The 21,813-nt window shown below is 24.3% G+C and overlaps 1 protein-coding gene across 1 annotated transcript; it reads right to left on the bottom strand.

The window, feature by feature from the left end:
• Positions 1 to 5,890: 5,890 nt before the first annotated feature.
• On the bottom strand, positions 5,891 to 21,194 carry LOC145832108 (uncharacterized). The gene is made up of 3 exons (XM_082939465.1): positions 19,301 to 21,194; positions 19,074 to 19,170; positions 5,891 to 5,918 (listed from the first exon to the last, which is right to left on the bottom strand). Exons 1-3 carry the CDS (start codon positions 21,192 to 21,194, stop codon positions 5,891 to 5,893), a joined length of 2,019 nt encoding a protein of 672 aa, XP_082795591.1.
• Positions 21,195 to 21,813: the final 619 nt, after the last annotated feature.

The following is a 21,813-nucleotide window of genomic DNA, read 5'->3' on the forward strand; positions in this document are numbered from 1 at the left end:
GCGACTTCTTAGAAGAACCTTGGTTTGAAAAAAACATTCCCAGTCATGCAGATAGGTTTGATTTGGACGACAACATTGTATTAGTTGTTAATTTGTTCTTCCAATCCAACTTGTGTATTCAACAAAACTTGTTCGATTTAATTGATAAGTCCAACGAAGTTGTATATAAAAAATTTTGTTTATAATTTTATTTTGAATTAAACTTAACATTGCTATAAAATTTTATCTAGATGATAACGTTGTATAAGTTGTCTAAGTATTCTTTTAATAGAATTTGTGTTTTTAACAAACTAGAACTTGTTTAATTTAAATTAAAAGAACAATGAAGTATTGTATAAATAGATAGGTTTAATTTGAAAATAATATCGTTGTTAATTTGTTTTTTAATACAAATTATTTTAGTTTTAACGAAACTTGCTCTTTTTTATTGTTGTGTCCAACGGGGTCGTATATGACTTTATAGGAAATCTTTACTTGACTAAAATTATGAAAAGTTTAGATTTTTGAACATATTATTTTAAAATTAATAACAATTGCAATTACGTTGAAGAGGTTTATTCCATTTCTTTGATAAATTTAAAAAAAAGAAGTCTTGTTTTGATGGTTTAGTTTATTTTAATTTTAATTAAATGATTTTAATGAGAATTTGATGTAGAATGTTTAAAAAACATTTCAAAAGCTATGTAAATAGTATTTGATTTACCTAAATTTATTTGCTTTTACTTGTTCAACTATGGATTTTAAAACAGGCAAAAAATAGTTATGTGCTTAAAACCTTTAATTATTTTGTTTCAACCTATTTTTAACTCAATCTATATTAAAATTTGCTATAATATACAAACAATCTTTTAAATTTTTAATACAACTTAATGTGACATGTTAAACGATGTTAAAATTAGCCTTTTAGAAGTTTTTTATTTAAGCTTATTATTTAAATGGATTAAGTTTATTTTTAAGTTAAGTATTCTTTAAATAAAAAAACTATCTATATGCATGGTGTAAAAACAATTAGATTAAAAATGAACTGATAGTAATACAAGAAACTTCATAAATATTTTTTAGGCTACAGCACACACAATACAGTAAATACAAAAACTATTTTAAAAAATTATTACTTAAATACCGAAATGTTTTTTAAGGGTTTTAATAAGCATTATTAAAAAGAAAATTAAGTTTTTTATAAACAATTCTTAAATTAGATTAAGTCTTAAATTTTATTTTTTAAGCAACTAATATTATTTTTTGATAGACAATATGCCATACTTGAATAGTTTTGTAAATTTATTAGTTATAATCAACTATTTAAGGTACTATCGAGCAAACTTTCGAGTATCTTAAATAAAATTCTACTTGTGTTAGAAATAAAAACAGAAAAAACTTATTGCTCTAAAACTTTTTTAACTTCTACACTACTAAATTCGAAGTTAAATTAAACAATTTATTTAAAACAAGAAATTTAGTTTCATCAAAATGTATTTTAAGTGGTTTTATTTTCTACTTATCAAAATTATATGTCTGCAATTAATTGCCGCTTATTTAAATTTTTAGCCAATTATGCCGTACATAGTATTAATAATTTAATGACTCTAAAATTCTTAGTAAATTATAAATAAACTATAAACTTGAAGATTAAGTCATTGCACAGTTTTCCAAACCTATTAGGAATGTGAGTTTTTATTTTGAAACATGTTGGGTTAGAAAAGGACTTTTGCAGTGATTTTGATCTATCGACCAAAACAGTTCCATTTTATGAGCGATAAGCAAAAACAAAAATATAATAAAACTTTATAACTTTATAAACTGTTCGGATCCGGCTCGAAAATTTTTCAGAAGATATATTTTGTTGTTTCAGCAAAATGTTAACCTTACGCTTTTGCCCTACTATCTACTCTTAAAAATTTTGTTTTAGAAGTTTATTTTTTAGACTTTTATTATTATTAAAGTTTATTGTCAAACGATGGACCTAGGCATTAAAACCTAAGCCACTTAAACTGAAAGACACTAACATAAAAAGAAAAAAAAAGTAATTAAAGAAACATAAATATAAAACTTATACAAGGCAAAAACTGAATAAACTAAAACTTTCACAACCAAAATATTTAACAACTCCAAAGTCACCAATCTCCAATTGTACATTCCAAAGCATCAAATCCCTTAAACAAGCATATCCTGTCAAAATTCTTCAGAACCTAGCTTGAAACTCTAGGAACCATCTTGAAGACCACTTTTCATCAAACACGACTTTTCAAAACAGCATTTATTTTCAACTAGACAGAATTCTTCATCTTGTAGAAGATTGAAACAACGATTCGCCATTCGTCATATTTTCAAAGTCAAAAATTTAGTCAAAAATCACTTTAAACATGTTGTAGCAACAATTCACAAATCTAGCTTAGGAATCAACTGAGTATCCAATAAATTCAAAATCTAAAGCCCCGAGCACATTGACCATAGACCGTCCGAATGATCGAAATTTCAGATCTATAAGAGGAAGGTGTAGCTTACAGATTAAACTACCAAAAAACTACATACCACACACCAAATTAATGGTTTAAGAAATGAAAACTATCTTGATATATCTATTTCTTAATCTTAATCTATCTTATTCTTTTTTGTCTGTATCGATTAAAATAGTTCTATAGTTTCAATTTTGCCGTGAATGCATGTAAAAACTTAAAACAAAAAGTAATAGATCGCTGTCAAATGAAAAATATTTTAGTTTTAAAAGCTAAATATAGGTTATTTGTTTCAAAATGCAACTTATCGGTTCAAAAAATATAAAAAAAGATTTAATATATTTTAACGCCAGTGTTTAGTTGCATAGCGTTTAATAGCAAGTCTTTGCGACACAAAAGAAAATTGATAAAAAACTTACTTTTATGATATAAAAAAGGACGCTTCGATCAAAAACTAAGTTTGAAGAAAAATAGCATTTAAACATGCAGTATAAGAAAAAGTTTTGAAATGCATATTTAGATTGCTTTGTAAAAAATTACTTAAGCATAAACGATTAGATTTTAATACAGGTAAGTTAGTGTACAGTAACCTCTCGCTAATTTACGCGCATTGTGTCCACAGAAAAAGTGCGTAAAGATATGAGAGATCGTAAAGAAACGAGAGATACCAAATATACTCGCTATAATGGCTGTTTTTTAATATTGCTTCCTGTTAAAAGCAGACTGGGTACTTTCCCACTTTTAACTAATTAATTACTTAATTTATAAATATGAAAACAACAGATAAAACTATACATATATTAAAAAAAGGATTTAAATTTCTATAAAATAATAATACGAGTAGAAATAGTTTTACTAATTCAATAATAAGTAGAAATTATCTTTATCTTTATTTATATGTGGACATTTATATTCTTTTCTACTTAGCAAATTCAATTTATAATTAAGCATTTCTTTACAGTTATAAAATTGTGTTTGTTAATATATAGGGCAAGACGGCTGTATTATTTCTTTGTGTTTTAAACTCTCATTATTTTATTATAATTTTATTATTAAACACAGTCATGTTTATTTCAGAATTTTGATTTAATCTCTTATTGTTAACAAAATTTCTGATATACTGAGGTATAACTAAATGTTTATCAATTAGTCAAGGAACATAAGTTTACAAAGTCTAAAGATATAGAGAGGTGTATGAGCATTCAAAAACATATTTTAATTCAAAAATATAAATTAAACCTAATTTGTGCAATATTAAAAAAAAATGAAAGTTTTTATTTTCTGAATTTTATAGAATTCTGAAATGCGTAACTAAACGAGAGTGCGTAACGTCACGAGTGCGTAACGTCACGAGTGCGTAAAGATCCGAGAGGTTACTGTAGTTCTAAAAAATTGTTTTATAGTACAATAGTTCATAAAATATTTTTAATATTTGACAAGTAAAGACAAACTCAAATTTTGTTTTTTTTTTTACTTAATAGTTCTATTATTCAGATATCTAGGTGTAATAATAGTTTCATCTGCTATAAGATCATCCAACTAACTATAGTAATGATTGCAAAAACTTTTGTTGAAATTATTTAGTACGTATATTCTTCCGAGAGCATATTTTCTTTTTTAGCTCTATCTAGCTTTTCATCGCAAACATGCTTTACAAATGGATGAGCGGGTTTAGTATATAGATATTATGGTTCAACCCATACATTGAACACGAACTTTCGTTGCTTTGTTTGCAGCTTTTCGGACCCAAATCTTAATTGTAAAAAACACATTAACGTTGTGACGGTGTCCACCGTAAGACTAGAAATTACGGCTGATGTACTTGGAAGTCAGTCTGATTTGCATATTTCTGCGTCAGCAATTTTTTTTTGTTATTTGTAGCTTAAAATATTAAAACTTTATCTTTTATTAATTCTTAATGAGTTTTGGTAGAATGGGTTAGATAAAAAGTTATAAATAAAAAAAACTATAAAAGGCTTTAAAAAAATTTTATTCAATAAGTATGCAAATCCGACTGACCTTCAAGCTTATTTTCATTGTAACTATGTTTATCGTTTTTAAGACTGTAACTTCTAGCCACATAAGATTAACCGGTCATACACACGCCATAACGGCTAAACAGAACCATCTTTTTTTTCATAGGTTTTGAAACCTTCTTTTAACATTCTATCTTCTTCTTTTTCAGAGTTTGTAAAGCCTTCCTTTATAATTCTAACCACTTCTTTTTCAGAATTATTGAAACCTTCTTTTAACATTATGTCTTATTCTACTTCAGAGTTATTGAAATTTTTCTTTATAATTCTAACCACTTCTTTTTCAGAATAACTAAAACCTTCTTTTAATACTTAATTCACTTCTATTTTAGAGGTTTTGAAAACTTCCTTTATAATTCTATCCAGTTATTTTAGATTTATTGAAACCTCCCTTTATATTTATATTCACTTCTTTTTCAAAGTTATTTTAACCTTTCTAAAATGTTCTTTTTTTTTTCTAGAGGTTTTGAAAGATTTATTTGATTTTCGAAATGTGCTTTTGTATTTTCGTTGTACCATGAAACAATATTAAACTGTCGTATTCATAATCCAGTGTTAACGGATTGATTTCTGTTATGTTTAAAACTTTAAAATCTATTGTTGTTAATATAGTATATTGAACGACAAAAAAAGACATAACTTAAAATTCTTGGTCTAACGACCAAGTACGAAAAAACCTTTCGGTTATCGAATCGCATGCAGTTTTTTATTTGTGTTGTTTAAACCTATATCTAAAACTGTATAAAACATATTAATACTTGTAAGTATAAAGATCGTTATTTTTAGGTTTTATTTTTGTTAATTTATTATTTTCTATCATTTTAACAATAAGGTTAAATAAAAGTATTGATTTTTTAACTTTAAGAAATTTGGTATATTAATTGTTTTGCACTGTATACTTAATAAGTTATCCATCGTCTTTTTTTTCGAAGACCTGAAAATCCAATTTGGGTGTATCAACGTTACCTTTGTTTAAATAAAATTAATATTAGTTAAAAAATATAAAATAATTTAAGTAAATCATGAAAGATAAAAAATTATAACAAAGAATTCAAATATTGTCTTGCTTTTTTTCAGTTTTTAAAATTTTGGTAACTTTTGGTAAAAATCTTAAATTTTTTTTGCTTAAGTACTTATATTACTAAAGGGAAACTTTTTAACATTAAACTATTCAAAGAAATGTATCAGTCATAATAAATAAAGTAACTGCTTAAATTTACCATTTTTAGTTACTTTTTGTACTTCATATGTAGTTTTTTATATAGATAAGTTAACATGGCTATAATTTTTTTAAATAACATAAAAATTAAAAAAAGTTTATTAACTAATTGTTGGATATGGTTTTACTTTATTAATACCTAAAAAAATCAAAAAAATTAGTTATTTTAATTTAAAAATAATTCACGCCACGTGCACGCCTTCTTCAAGTCTATGGGGTTACGAGTCACTATTGAATCACCAATGTTGACGACTGACTACCTAGGTGTGAAGCTCAATTTGTATGATCTCTATTATAAGCCTTATAAAGAGAAAAAACACAAAAGTTATCTATATAAATAAATGTTCTAGCCACCCAAAAAATATTATAAACCAAATACCAAATATTATTAATCAACGTTTAAATAAAAGATCAACCAACGAAGAAAACTTTTCAAAGACAAAGCAAAATTACGAATTAATAATGAAAAGATTATGCTACAAAGATAAACTTAATTTTAAAACAACGGAGCAAAAAATCAAAATGACCAATAAAAATAAAATAAAACGAAATATAATTTGGTATAATCCCCCATTCTGTACTTCAGTCAAAACAAATATCGTCAGAGAATTTATAAATCTAATAAAAAAACATTTCAACAAAAATAACCCATTATCTAAGATGTTTAACAAACATAATATGCGAATCAGTTATTCATGTACGGCGAATTTGGAGAGATTAATTAAGTCCCTCAATCAAAGAATTTTAAGCAGAAGTAATTTAATCAAAAACCAGTGTAGTTGCGCTGGTGGCTGTAAATATGATTTTAAGGGGGTAATTGCCGTTCAGAGAACATTAATTACAAGGCAACACATAACTCTGACCTTGAGAAGAAGTTCTACATCGGCTTATGCTCCACTCAATTCAGATTTCGGTATGCTAACCATAAAAAATCTTTTAAAGGTGGTGTATACGAAAATGAAACTGAGCTTTCAAAGTATGTTTGCGGCATAAAAAGCAAAAACATTGATTTTAAATTAACTTGGGAGGTGATAAGAGCGCAGCCATTAGCAGATGGTAATAATCCTGTTTGTAGGCTGTGCTTAAAAGAATATACATATTTAAAATAAAAGAACTTTGCCAAACATAGAAGCAAAAGTTATACAAAAAAACAAAAAACAGTTTGACGTAATATTGTGCATTACAAGAATTCAGTACAAAAATTGATCTACCATCTAACTTTCAAACAACTAGAAATTAACAAAAACAACAGTTAAGTGACTATAAAATACTTTAAAATCTATTTTATTTTAAGAGGAGCTTTTTCATATGTCGACAAGATGATATTAATTCTCTCCTCTTATTTAAACAACCTTCCTTTTTTAACGCATACATAACGGCTGTTGATTCTTTTAAGCACAGCCTACAAACAGGATTATTACCATCTGCTAATGGCTGCGCTCTTATCACCTCCCAAGTTAATTTAAAATCAATGTTTTTGCTTTTTATGCCGCAAACATACTTTGAAAGCTCAGTTTCATTTTCGTATACACCACCTTTAAAAGATTTTTTATGGTTAGCATACCGAAATCTGAATTGAGTGGAGCATAAGCCGATGTAGAACTTCTTCTCAAGGTCAGAGTTATGTGTTGCCTTGTAAATAATGTTCTCTGAACGGCAATTACCCCCTTAAAATCATATTTACAGCCATCAGCGCAATTACAACTGGTTTTGATTAAATTACTTCTGCTTAAAATCCTTTGGTTGAGGGACTTAATTAATCTCTCCAAACTCGCCGTACATAAATAACTGATTTGCATATTATGTTTGTTAAACATCTAAGATAATGGGTAATTTTTGTTTAAATGTTTTTTTATTAGATTTATAAATTCTCTGACGATATTTGTTTTGACTTAAGTACAGAATGGGGGATTATACCAAATTATATTTCGTTTTCTTTTGTTCTTATCGGTCATTTTGATTGTTGCTCCGTTTTTTCAAAATTAAGTTTATCTTTGAAACAATTTTTTTTCATTATTAGCTCGTAATCTTGCTTTGTCTTTAAAAAGTTTTTTTTTGTTGCTTGATCTTTTATTTAAATGTTGATTAATAATATTTGGTATTTGGTTTATAATATTTTTTGGGTGGCTAGAACATTTATTTATATACATAATTTTAGCGTTTTTCTTTTAATAAGGCATATAGGAGAAATCATAGAAGTTGAGCTTCACATCCAGGTAGTCATTCATATTTAAGATTTTGGTATGCTAACCATAAAAAAAATCTTTTAAAAATTGGTGTATACGAAAATGAAACTGAGCTTTCAAAGTATGTTTGCGGCCTAAAAGGCAAAAAAAAATTGATTTTAAATTAACTTGGGAGGTGATAAAAAGAGCGCAGCCAATAGCAGATAATAGTAACCCTGGTTTTAGGCTGTGCTTAAAAGAATCAACAGCCGTTATGTGTGTGTTAAAAAGAGAAGGTTGTTTTAATAAGAGGAGTGAATTCATATCGTCTTGTCGACATATGTAAAAGCTCCTCTTAAATAACAATAAATTTAGAAGTATTTTATAGTCAATTAACTGTTTTTTTTTTTGTTAATTTCTAGTTGTTTGAAAGTTATATATCAGATCGATTTTTGTACTGAATTCTTGTAATGCACAATATTACGTCACATTGCTTTTTGTTTTTTGTATAACATTTGCTTCTATGTTTAGCAAAATGCTTTTATTTTAAACTTAGCTGGCTGAAGATTAAGGCGTCTAGTCTTATGAAACACGTGAACCAGTTTTTTTGAAATCCTATTTTTCTAATAAATTATTTAAAAGCCCTTCAAGTTTGGCTCAGTAGAAGTTGTTTAAGTTTAAATAACAACCTTTTTTTATATGTATATATATATTTGTATATATATTATATATATATTAAATATTTTATATAGAACTTGTATATTTATGTATAGATATAATTTGAGTAACTTAATAAGCTAAATTTTTAAACACAGAGCCCACCTTAAGGGCTTTTTATTTAAAATTTTAGTAAGTTTTAGTAATAAATTATGCATAAGCTTTTTTGCATGATTATGACAGTTTCAGAATTACGTCATAATCTATTTATGCTCAAATTTTAAACTTTCATTTGTATGTTTTGTTTTGTGCTTCATTTTGAACTTTGCAGTTGAGGAGTGCATACGAACGAAACTTGAATCTTGCACGTTTTTGCATCTTGAAATAAACTTTATTTATATAGACTATTTACAGTCTTAAACACACATACGTTTGAGACTGTAAATAGTCTACAAAATTTTGAATGAAACAGACAGCATCATAACAAAAAATAATGAATTATAATATTTTTATTATATAAATCAGGTGTTTATTAACATTGTTAGTTTAAAAGTTCATTACGTCATTAAGTTGCTTCAATTTAAATGCGATGTTTTTGAATATTCTAATGAGTGAACAAAATGTCTTGTTTACTTTTTTTTTAATTTTTTTTTTGTAAATTTATTCAAGAAACACATAATATTAACATTACCGTAAATACGCTTATTTTAGTTTAAATTGTTAAACATTTTTAACAGTGCTTTATCTTTTTACATAAAAAATGAGAAGCAAATTTTTAATATTAACTTTGCAACAGTTTTCTCGGCGAATAAATTTTGATTTTGTTTGGATTTTGAACTATTATTTTCAGTTTTACACAAATAACTTAATATATGTATTTGCATAAACTTATTTCATTTTTTTAAACGGATTTGTTAAACTGACGGAAAAGTATTGTTTCTATCCATAATATAAATAAAGCATGAATACTTTTAAAGTTAGGTAATAAATTAGTTTAGTTACTCAATTTTTGTTTATACTGTATACTAATATTTTGTATTTATCCTTGTACACATTTTAGATCTTAGCTTTCACACTAAAAGTTAAAATAATTTGTGAGTAGTTTAAAAATCTATATCAGCTTAAATTTTTGGTGTTTTATACGTATTTATATAATTTATTAGTTGCAAATAAATCAAAAAACTACTTCATTCGATTAAATTAATTAAACATTCATTTGTATATCAACCCTCAATTTATTTAAGCACATATTGTTTTAAAATTAAAGCTTTAACGTTTAGTAAATAGGTTTTAGTGGTAGTAAAACACACTTAAAACAACTTATTGACTAAAGAAATTCTTTATGCAATTTTTTTTAATAATATTTTATCTTTTAAGTTTTCAGCATCCGTTTTTTGAATGTAACTAAATGTAAATTAAAAATATTTTAACTACTAGTATAATTCCATACTTTTATATGGTACTGAAATATTTCAAATAAAGAAAGTTTAAGTTTTATCTCACAATAAATACAAATAGTTTAGATTTAAGACTGTGGTGATAACAGTCTACAAAATGACAACATTGTACTTCTCTGCTCAGACAAACAACTGATTATCGTTTTCACTTTATACGTCACTTGAACGCAAGCGTTTGTTGGTAATTTAATAACGTCACGAGAATATTTATATCGCAATTTTTTTCTTTTAAATTTTTTCTTGCTTATTTAAAAATTTTTATTGCAAATCTTTAAACTTTTTTTTTAGTTTATTTTTTTTTTACCGAGATTTTGTTTTTATCAAACTTTAAGAATAAAACCAATAGATCAAAGTAATTTTAAACTTTGTCACGAGGATTGTTAAATTGTAAACTTTTTCTTGTCAAAACTTTCACTCGACTAAAAGTATGTTTTTGAAAATTCTGTTAATTCTTTCAATACTTGTACTTGAAGATACTTTTTTAACTTTTCTACCTTAATTTGTTTTGTTCTCAAAAAAACTATTAGTGTTAAACTTTATAAGTCAATATGTGTTGAATTTTTGATGCATAATTTTAAAAACAAAAATAAATACTTCTAAAAATTTCTATGAAGAATTTTATTTTGTTTTTTTTCAAACTAGTAGTAAAACATTTAATTACCATAACTTTAACATAACCTTAACTAGACTTTAAGCGAATAATTTATTTTTACATAAAACTCAATGTTCATATAAATTTTGCGATAAAACTAAACTTTAAAAGCAGATGAACATTATTATTAGCAGCTAATAATTAAGTAACTGAACTAAAAAGAATTGTGAAAACTTCTAAAAGTTAACAATTTTGAGCAAAGTAAAAAAACAGAAAATTCAATAGATGTAATCAAAACTTGTAATGATTTACTAAACATTTTCAGACTTCAGTAAAAAATAGCATTAAAACTAAAAAGTTGCGTGAAAATTTTTCGGTAAAATTAGACTTAATGCGAGTTAATATTTTTTAAATAAAATACAATGTTTTTTTAAATTTTGCTAGACTTTATGCAATTTAATGCTTTTACATAAATTACAATGTTTTGTTGAAATTTTACGATTAAACTGAATTTTAAAAGAAAACAATTTTTTACTATTAAAGTTCATATTAGTAACTAATGACTTAGTAACTAAACTAAAACGATTTGTTAAAAATTTCACACAATACTAAAATTAAATCAATTAAAAGAAAGAAACTCAAAATATTTCACTAAATATTTTTTACATTAACTCTAGTTTTAAACAAACTTGTAAGTGATTAAAGCAATTTAGTCTAATTTGATAAACTTATTTGAAATACTTTCAATTTCTTTCTTGTTTTGTTACCATAACTATCTTCAAAATGTTTTATGTGCACACTTTTACAAATAAAAAATGCACACTTGTTATTTGCAATAAATTATCAAACTTCTTATTTTATTATTTTTTATTTTATATTTTTATTTCTTCTAAACATTTGTTAAAAGATTTATTGAAATAAAGTTGAGTCATTTGAAGTGTTTACGCAAAAAGTAATCTACATATGAAATAAAATAAAACATAACCAATTACAATATAAATTATTTTACTTTAAATCTATACCATGCTTACCATTTAAAATGAAAACAAAGCGCGTTGATGATTCAACATCCAAAGGTTCATTTACCCTAGAACGTTTACGCTTTGGTCTTAATCGGAGTGTGACTTTACTGTTGGGATTTGACATAATTATTACTTTACCCTAGAATTAGTATTACTAGATATCAATACTACTATAAATAACCAGGCACAACGATTTAGTGGGTATCTCTATTAAATCAACTTAAATGAATACAAAACCAGTTGTAAAAACTACAAGAACTATTAAATATTAAATTTGTTTACTAAAATACTGTGAACACTATAAAAAACTCAATAATATTTAAAGAAATACTTTAAATTAAATCAAAACCAAGTTTTGAAATCTTCAAGAACTATAAAAGTATGTCACTTGTGTGAAAAACGCTTTACATCAAACCACTGTAAAAATTCTTTTAAAAAATCACTTGTTGAAAATCAGAAAGCTATGAAAATGCACAGTAATAGAGAAACAAAACTTACTTTAAATAAAAATCTTGAAGTCTAACAAGCACAATTATAATTACATATACTAAAACTTTATAAAACAACTCAATACCAATATTCAAGTGTCTTTCTTGTAAACAGTTTCTGCAACCCCAACAACTCTATCTGTTTTATCAGCTTATGAAAAAAACATAAAATGTTGCATCAGCTAATTTTAATAATATGCCATATAAGAGAAAGAAAGAGAGAAAAAGCTCTCATTCTCTTTTATTATCTTTCTCACTTTTGTTACATGAGATTTACCCGGGCAAGAATTGTAATTGCAATAATTTCTTAATTTTCTCTTAAAAACGAAACGGTTTTCGAGTTAAACTTGGAATGAGTTACAATAATTTTCAAAATTTAAAATATTCTATTAAGACCAAACAATAAATGATCTTTAAGTTATGAAAGATACATGGATAATGAATCAAATTTATAGAACTAAATTATAATTAATAATATGTTCGTAAAAAAAGCAAACGTCTCTGCTGAAATAAATTGTAACGTCACTTAGACAGTTTACTTATAACTTATTATCTTAAAAAAGTGTTACATTTGTTGAACAAAATTATATTCTTCTTTTTTAATTTTAAGTATTTCTATTTTATGATTAATGGAAGCTAAAATATAAATTAGCTGTAATCTTATAATAATTGATACCTTCAAATAACTAAAAGAAGTTTTGAAAACGTTAACAAGAAATTACATAGCTTTCAGTTTATGTATAAAATTGTAAAGTAAAATTGTATAAATTTTAGTTTTACCAATGGATATACTAAAACAAAATTATTTATGAGAATTAAAACAAAATAAACACCACTTAGAGCAGATTTTATAATGTAGTCTGCAGTTTTTGACATGCTTAGAATTTAAAGGTTTTTTATTTTAAAAGGCCTAAAAAGTAATTAAAGTTTTTTATCAACATAAACTATATTACCTTCAGATTTTTTAACAACGTTCAAAAAACATAGACGTGCTTACAAACAAAAAAAATGCAGAAGTAGCAATACGAACTATCATAAATTTATCGAACTATATCAATATATATTATAAATAGTTTTTCGGCTATAAGAATGCAATAGGAAAACAGTTTAAATATAATTTTTCTTTCTTCTTTTAAATGTAGTATGTTCAAATTTATGTTGCAAAATCTTCTTACTTTTATAAATAATTTTAGATACGTTTTACGCAACTTTCCACTTTTTAAAATTGTTACATTTTTGACAAGTTTTGTTGTAAAATCTATTATTAATTTAGAATTAAATAAAAATTAAGAGCTCATAGAATTTACAATTAACATTTGAAAATTTAAATTTTTTTTCTACCAATTTAAATAACTAATATACACTTTATTGAACTATATCAATAGAAATAAGAAATATTTTTTTGACAATAAGAATGAGTTAAAAATACAGTTCAAAGTAAGTAAGCATTCAAATGATACTATTTTACTCTGTAATGATTAGAAAAACTATAAGAAATTATTTTATGTTAAAGAATTTGATAAGCTAAGTTAAAAAATCAACTATTATTATTATAAAATTGAGAAAATATTGTTTTTATACATGAAATAAAAAAGGTTAAAGATAAAAAAGTTAAAGCTTTGTACTTTCTATAATACTTCAGTTTTCTTTAAAGCTTATTCAACATAAGTTTCAAGTAAATAATAATATTGTCTGTTTCTGTACAGACTATTCATGTTTTCAATAAAAAAGAGATTTGTAACGAAAATATTTAAAAGTAAGATATAGAAATATTTTTATGTATATTTAAGACTAAAAAAAGTCTACAAAACTAAAATAAAAGTTGATGAGTAAGAAAAAGTAAACAATATAATATTGTGTCAATTTTAATAAATACATTAGATGTAAATTAACCTTGCTGGTTCAATAGTTCATGATGTCACAAAAATATTTAAATTTAAATGCGTTTTTTTTTCAATATTTTCTATTGCTAGTGAAATCTCATTTTTAATTGCGTTTTGATTTACTATTTTCAGTTTCAGACAACTAAGACGTTATATAACTATTTATGTTTAAATGTTCCAAATTCTTTAAAGGAAAAACATTTTTTTTTCTGTATTATAAAATAATAAATAGAAAAAGTCATATAATTTTGAGTCTAGTACAAAATATTTTAGGTATACGTATTTAGTTTTATTGCTAAACTATTGTTTATTTACAAAAAATATCTCTGTTTTAAGTTAAATAGTTTAAATTTATTTTAGTGTTTTAAACAAAAAAATCAAATGCTTAGTTTATTTGGCCCTAATACCAATATGTCAACAAGAAAATATTTAATATGCTTAAAAGTATCTACAGCTGTTATGTATGCATTAAAAAAGGAATGTTGTTTAAATAAGAGGAGTGAATTCACATCGTCTTTAATTACATAATTATTAATATTAAGAAAAGCATCTATTATATACAAATCATATTCTACGATGTAACCAAAAACTGTTTTAGTAAAATCCTAAATTATAGCTTACTTTTTTTATCATCAAAATTTTAAAAATCACATGTAGCTTTAAATTTAAAGGTTAAAAATATCAAATAAAAATAATAGTATAGTGAAGTTAAAAAAAAAAAACTATAAAGTATTGATTTTTTTTTTATGAAATAATTCCAAGTCAAATTTCTTAAAAACTACTTTAAAATACTTTTTATGTATTATTGATCAATCAAAAAATAGGTATAAAATTATAACCAATACAGTTACACTATTTATATTAAGACAAAAAAGCGCACAAAGATACTTTAACTAAAATTCGTTTCAAGTTTTTGCGACAAAATATTATTTCTTGTTTTACTAGCAAATTGAAATTTTATCTTAAATTTATATATAAGAACGACTTTACAATAGCATTTGAATAAGTATATCTAATTTAGACAAACATTTTTGGCCAAAATTTTTATAAATAACTTTTAACTTTATAAATATAACATAAGTTTATAAAAAAAAAAATTGCATATAGTTATTATGTTACAATAAATTAGTAAGATTTTCCTTGATGAAACTCAATAATAAATATTAATATATAATAATAATTTTATTTTATTTGAAAACTAGTAATTGAAAGCTTCAACTACAAAACTTCCGTTAGTACCTTAAGTTAAATTGTTTAAGTTTTAACTTTTTAACTGTTACGAACGGATAAGACGTTTCATTAAAACTTTAACACTTTCTTTGTTTTTCTTCTAATTATTTCTGCTTTAAAATAAATTTATTTACAGCCTAACTTATTAATTCAGAAAATAGATTTTCGCAGTTAAAGTTAGTCTTTCTCTAAACATTGTAAACATATAAACTAGTTTTTTTTTAAGTTAGTTGTAATGTAAACAGATTAAGGAATACAAAGCAAAATAAAAACTTAAGATTCATAAAAATGGAACAAACGTTATTAAACTTATAATGCGTGTTTTTTATTTACTGTTAAGTTTAATGAAGTATAACTTAAGTTTCACGTAGACATAGATCATATTTAAACCAAGTAGTTTAGTAAAAAAATAAAAGCTTACGTTTTGTTAGCTGGTTTAAAACAATGAAACTAAATGAAAGCATATATTATAAAAAGCCTTAACATATGACAAAAATGTTTTTTTTATATTTATCGATACTTCAATGTTATCTTTTGGATATTAACAATAAGTAAAAGCATTACATTTTAAGTATGAATATATCTACTATCTAACTATATAAAAATAATAGTTTATACAGCTGTTTCAAACATGAATTATAAAATTTCATGAACTCCTCAGTAAGCTACAGTTTATAACAATAGTAAACAGAAATTTAGATTTTGAAAATTTTAATAGTAATTTTGTTGTAGTAATGATACAGTTTATTGTACAGTTAGCTGAATTTGAAATAATACGCTGTATTGTTAATTTATGCGTTTTGGAAAGTTTAGAAAGGTTGTTTAGAAAACATTTTTAAGCTATTAGAAAGAAGTTTTAGAATTTTAGAACTTATTTTTAAATACTCGTGTTTGCAGCTAAGTTTTTATTTTGTTTTATTATTTAACTGGTTTTAGTTTTATTAAAAATGTGTTTTTGATAATGAATACATATATATTGTCTTTCGCTTTTTTTGTTTAATGTTACGCCCTTATCTTATAAATGAAATTCTATTTTTTCTAAGTTAAAAAGTTTGCAGCCGAACTTAGTATTGATTTTAGAATTTGACCAGTTAAGTATTTCCCATTTAACTTAATATACACACACATATATATATATATATATATCAAAAATATTTTCAGTTATTACATCATAGATTTACTTTTTTATAATTAGAACTAAGATTTAAAAACTTATTAGTTTGTATTTAACAACACTCAGGAAAGTTTACATAAAAAGTTTGCATGACTATTTAGTTTATATATTGAATTTATCTGAAAAGCTTTTTAATCATGAAAATTTTCTCTTTTAAATTAGTTAGCTAAAATGTAGAAATAAACATAATTTCTACTGAAATAAAAGAAATATTTTTTAACACAGAATACTTAGTTTAATGTTTTGAATATAAATTCTATTTATTACAACAAAATTATATTTAGTTATTCGTTTTAAATAGAAATTAGTTTATTAACCTAAAAAAAAAATTTGAAGAATGTTCCTGTTTTTAACTTTCAATTTTTCAGGTTTTTATGAATAATATGTAGCTTCGATAAAACAACCATTTGTAGGTAAATAAACTTATAAAATATACAAATTTATAAATTTTTTTGATAAAAAAATTGCTCACAATTATGTTGGAAATCTGCTTAAAGCCAGTTTTATTTTATGTATGTTACTAGCAAAACTAGTTTTAAAACTATCAAAGTTTAAAAGCTGTGGTAAAAATAGTTTACAAAACAATTGCTAAAGGAATCGCAGAAAACCAATTAAATCAAAATTTCATTTTTCTTTATATATTTAATCTTAACTTACGTTAAAAACCTGCTAAACTACTTATATACTTCTAAAATTTTAAAAACTGTGTTGAAAACAGTTTACAAATTAGGTTTAAAAACTCTAAAACTTTTGGTAAAACTGTCTAAACTAATTTTATTATATACATTTGATGTAAACGAGCGTTACTCGTTTAATATTTTATTACGTCACAACGATGTTTTGTTAAAATGCGTTTTTTTTTAATATTTTACCAAAAATAACAAAATTTTGAATTTACTCGCATTTTTACTCGTTATTTTTGAGGTCAATACAATCATGAATTAAAATAAGCAATTGCGTAAAAACTTTTAAACTCAAAATAAAACTTTTAGGCAGTAAGTTTTATGTTTTAATACAGAAATATTATATTTAAAAAAAGCTGTTAAACAAATTTTAACTTAGTAATATTAACTTAATTATACTCATCAATTTGTTCTTAACGTTTTATGCTTCATTATTTCATTTATTTTTGTTTCTTGTTTAGTGAGACTTTACCTTTAAAAGTTGTAACAATAACTTTATGCTAATAGTAGAAAAGACAACAGTAATTACTTATTTTAGGTAAATCTTTATAAAAACTTTATTTTATTTGAAAAAGATTCACTACACTTCTAAGTAATGTTTTTTGTTTAATTTAAGTTAGAGGTGAAGTATTCATTTTTATTAAAACTGTAATAAATTATGAGTCAAATTATTTTACTTATATTAATTAAAAATTTTTGGTTTAAGTTTAGTATGTATCAACATTTTTTTTTTCAAAAAAAAAATATTAAAGGTTGCTTAAAATTCAGCTTTGCCTTAGAAGTAAACTAAATATTTTAAAATATTATTAGCTTAAATTTTAATCGCACTAGGATAAAACAATTTAAAAACAAAAACGACTTTTGATGAAATAAAAGAAATAAAAAAACAATAATTTTTAGTAGGGAATGTAGTTATACATTAATTTAGAAAATTTTTTAACCTTACCTAATATTAGTTTAGTTAGCGAGCAAAAACATTTCATTGTTAATTATGCGATCAAACTCAAATATAAGCGAATGATTGTTTTTGACTATAACTAAAGTTTTTTGTAAGAAGTTTTGAGATAAGCCTTGAGTTTTGGTAACAAATGTTATAACAAAAAAAAAATGTATTAATATTTTTAAAAATCATCACGTTTTCTTTAACAATTAATATCGACAAAAAATATTGGTTTGTTGCAAATATAATCAACATTTTGTTATTATTAGTTTTAAATAAAAAAGTTATTTTTATTTAACAAAAAATCTACAAATTTATTAGTAAACGTTATATTGTCTAAAGTACTTTCAAAATCTTCTTCAGTAGACAATTAGAACTAATTAACTCAAAATCTTCTTGCATATAAAAGTTCAAAAAAGGATATTATTACGTAATTATAAATCAAGTTTTAAGGTAAACTATGTTTTAAAAGTCTGTCTTTCAAAAGTTTTTCAAAAGTAAATCTTATTAGTATCTCTAGTTTAAACTCGCAAAAACTAATTGAAATAAAATAAATAAATAAATATGAAATAAAATCAAAGACAAAGAACTAAAAGAAATTAAATTGTTAAACTTTGATGTGTTTGATTTAATGTTTTATAATATTTTAGAATGTAAAATCAAAATAAAAAAATAAAAATAGTAATTAAAATAGTAATCGAGCTTATTGTTGGTTGAAGTTAAAAAATCAAAAATAAATAGAGTAAATAATCATAATAAATAAGTCTATAAAAGTAGTAAGGCGTATAACCTTAACTTGTTAAGTTATTTAGAAATGTATAATCAAAAAACTTTATAAATATTAAAACATGTTAAATAATAGTAACCTAGTCAATTATGTGTAAAGTGGTAATATAGTTTTGTTTATATTTATTGTTGCTTCGAGTTTATTGATCCATTTACTTTCTAAAAAATCCAAGTCTGAATAATTTTTAGTGGTGTCTACAAAGATAATTGAAAAGCTTCTTTTAAATCTTTTTTTGATGTTTTGTGTTTTTTGGCGTAATGTATTTTAAGTGCTGCTCTATCACTAACATCATCTGTGGTTGTACTCTTCCAGATGTGTCTGTGAGAGCACCATCTTTGCGAAAAGGACGTGATTGTCTGGCCGACATAGAACTCTTCGCATTCACTACATTTCGCCGCATATATCCCAAAATTTTTGCAATTTAAGTTTTTTTTCAATTTTATCGTTTTTCTGTTTTTTAACTTTACTAAGCTTGTTTTCTTTACCATTGTATCTTTGCAAAGCAAACATTTACCACAAGGGGATGAAATTCCTTCTTCATTATTAACTTCATGAGCTAATTTCTTGTAGTTAGTTAGTAAATTTGCAATAGTCTGCGGTCGTTTGTATGTTATCATCACGTTTTGATTCAGTTGTTTTTCTCTTTCTGTTAATTTAAGCAAGTTTGGAAAGATTGTCGTCCAAATGCTTATGTTTTTGTTACTTTCCTTCGTTCTTTTTGATGGTGGTCTGAACCGATCTTTCCATTTTTCTGTTTTTTCCAGCATCTCTACAACTAAACCCTCGCAAAAGTATGATTTTATGCACTTATCTTTTAATAGTTTCAAAGCTTCTAAATAGTCACAATCCCGTTCACACAATCTTCTTAATCTTATAGATTCGCTAAATACAATAGATTTGTAAATTGAGCGAGGATGATAAGATCTTCCATTGATGTAAACCCTATTGATAGCGGTAGGCTTTATGTAGTTTCTTACATAAAACCCACCTTTTTCTTCTTCATCTATGATGTGATTGACATCTAAAAACTCCAACTCTTTGTTTTTACTTTGGTGAGAAATTTCTCTAAAAATAAGTTTTAAATCATACTTTTGAAACACAAATTTAAGTTTGTCTTTGATATTATCTGTGGTTGTTTTTGCTTGGGTAAAAAAGATAATGTCATCGATATAGCGCTTGAAAAGTATTGATGTTTTTAAAGTTTTTTTAACTTGTAATATTATATGATGTAGCGCGATATTTGCAATTGAAACAGAATTGTTATCTCCGGTAACAATTCCGTTTACTTGCGAATAGAATGATGTTCCGTTTTGCACTACTACATTTTCTAAACAAAACATTGTAAGATCGACTAAAGTTTTATTTACTTGTTTTGAATAGTTTGTGCACTTTTCAATTGCATTTGACAAACTAATTTTAACTAATTCTCGACTTATGTTAGGGTATAAGCCTTGTACATCTGCAGCGACTAAAAATATTTTTTGTTTATTCAAACAATTTTGCGGTAGACTTTTTTTCCATAAATCTAAATCTTCTAAATAACTTTTGCTGTCTTTACAGTATTCATTTACATCATATTTACAAAAATTAATACTTATTGGTTTAAATAACATTTCTAAAAAGCTCGTAACTCTTGAAGTGGTTATGTTACCTGCAGATTGTACTAGTCGAGTTGGTATTTCAAAAATGTTTGTATTCAAAACTTCTGAGTTATTTAATTTATGCGTTTTAAACAGTGGATAAGCATATGCAGGTTCGTTACAGTGAAAGTGTTTGGCCATTGTTCCTTTTAGTTTTGAGTAAATACCATTTTTATGTTTTATTCCGATTGTATGTTTTAAAATTTTATCATCTATGCAATTTAGTTTATGTAAATTTATAATCGAGTCATTAAATTTTTCACGTATGTTTTCAAAATGCTTTTTAATATTATTTTCATTTAGTGTGTCTAACTTTTTAAACATTTCAAGCTCTCGACCCATTATTTTTTTGTAGTCATTAAAGTTCAGCACTACTAATTTACCATCTTTATTTGATCTACATATTACTATATTTTTGTTTCTTACTTGTTCATTTAATTCAGTTAGTGCTATTTTGAGTTTAATATTTAAATTGTTTCTTTTAATGTATTGTTCTTTAACTTGTACTTCTAAGTTTCTTATTTTATTTGTAGTTATACTGCAATAAGTTTTAATTTTTTCATCAATTAGAGCATTTATGGGTCGATTAAATTTTTCCATTTTTAATTTTTCAGGTAAGTGAGTATAGTTTAAGTCAATTTCTTGGTTATCTTTACTTAAAACATTTTGCCATTCAACAGATCTAATATGTCTCATAAATCTAAGCCATTCTTTATCTTTGATATTGTTATTCCATTTAGGTGTAGGTGCAAAATTTAAACCATGCATTAGTAAAGTTTTATGGTTATTGTTTAGATTATAATTAGATTTGTTGATTATTGTTGTTTTAGCTTGTTCTAAAATATTTTTTTCCAAAACTGATCTATATACCTTTTTACGGTTTTTATATCTTTGATAGCTTTTTTTGTTTTTAATTTTTTGTTTGTTTTTTCTTTTTTTTATATTTAAAAAATGAACTTCATCTTTTTGTTTTTTAGATAAAAAGTTAAACTTGTTTATATAATGTTCTTTGTATTTGTTTCGTAGAAATCTTAAAATTAGTTTACCTTTTTTAGTCCTCGCTTGTTTATTTTCTTTTTTCAGTTTTAACTCGTAGTTTCTTGTTTCTTTTTTATGTTGTGAAGTTTAGACTTTAATTCCCTACTTTGTTGTATTAAAAGTAAATCACGGTTTATTCCCTTTTTATTATTAGGTTGTAGTATAATGTCTTTTTTGATTATTCGATGCAAGAAAATTTTGAGTTCTTTCAGTTTGCAATAACGAGTTATTTCTTGATGGTTCAACACATCCATTATAATTGTAGGAGATTTGTAGTCTTTATCAATTACAGTAAGAATATTTTAGTTTTAAGTGTCTCAAATCTTCCCTTGGTTGTGTGAAGTTCTTT

The sequence above is a fragment of the Thalia democratica genome, chromosome 3, assembly GCF_965202585.1.
Source record: "Thalia democratica chromosome 3, ktThaDemo2.hap1.1, whole genome shotgun sequence".
Taxonomy (NCBI): domain Eukaryota; kingdom Metazoa; phylum Chordata; class Thaliacea; order Salpida; family Salpidae; genus Thalia; species Thalia democratica.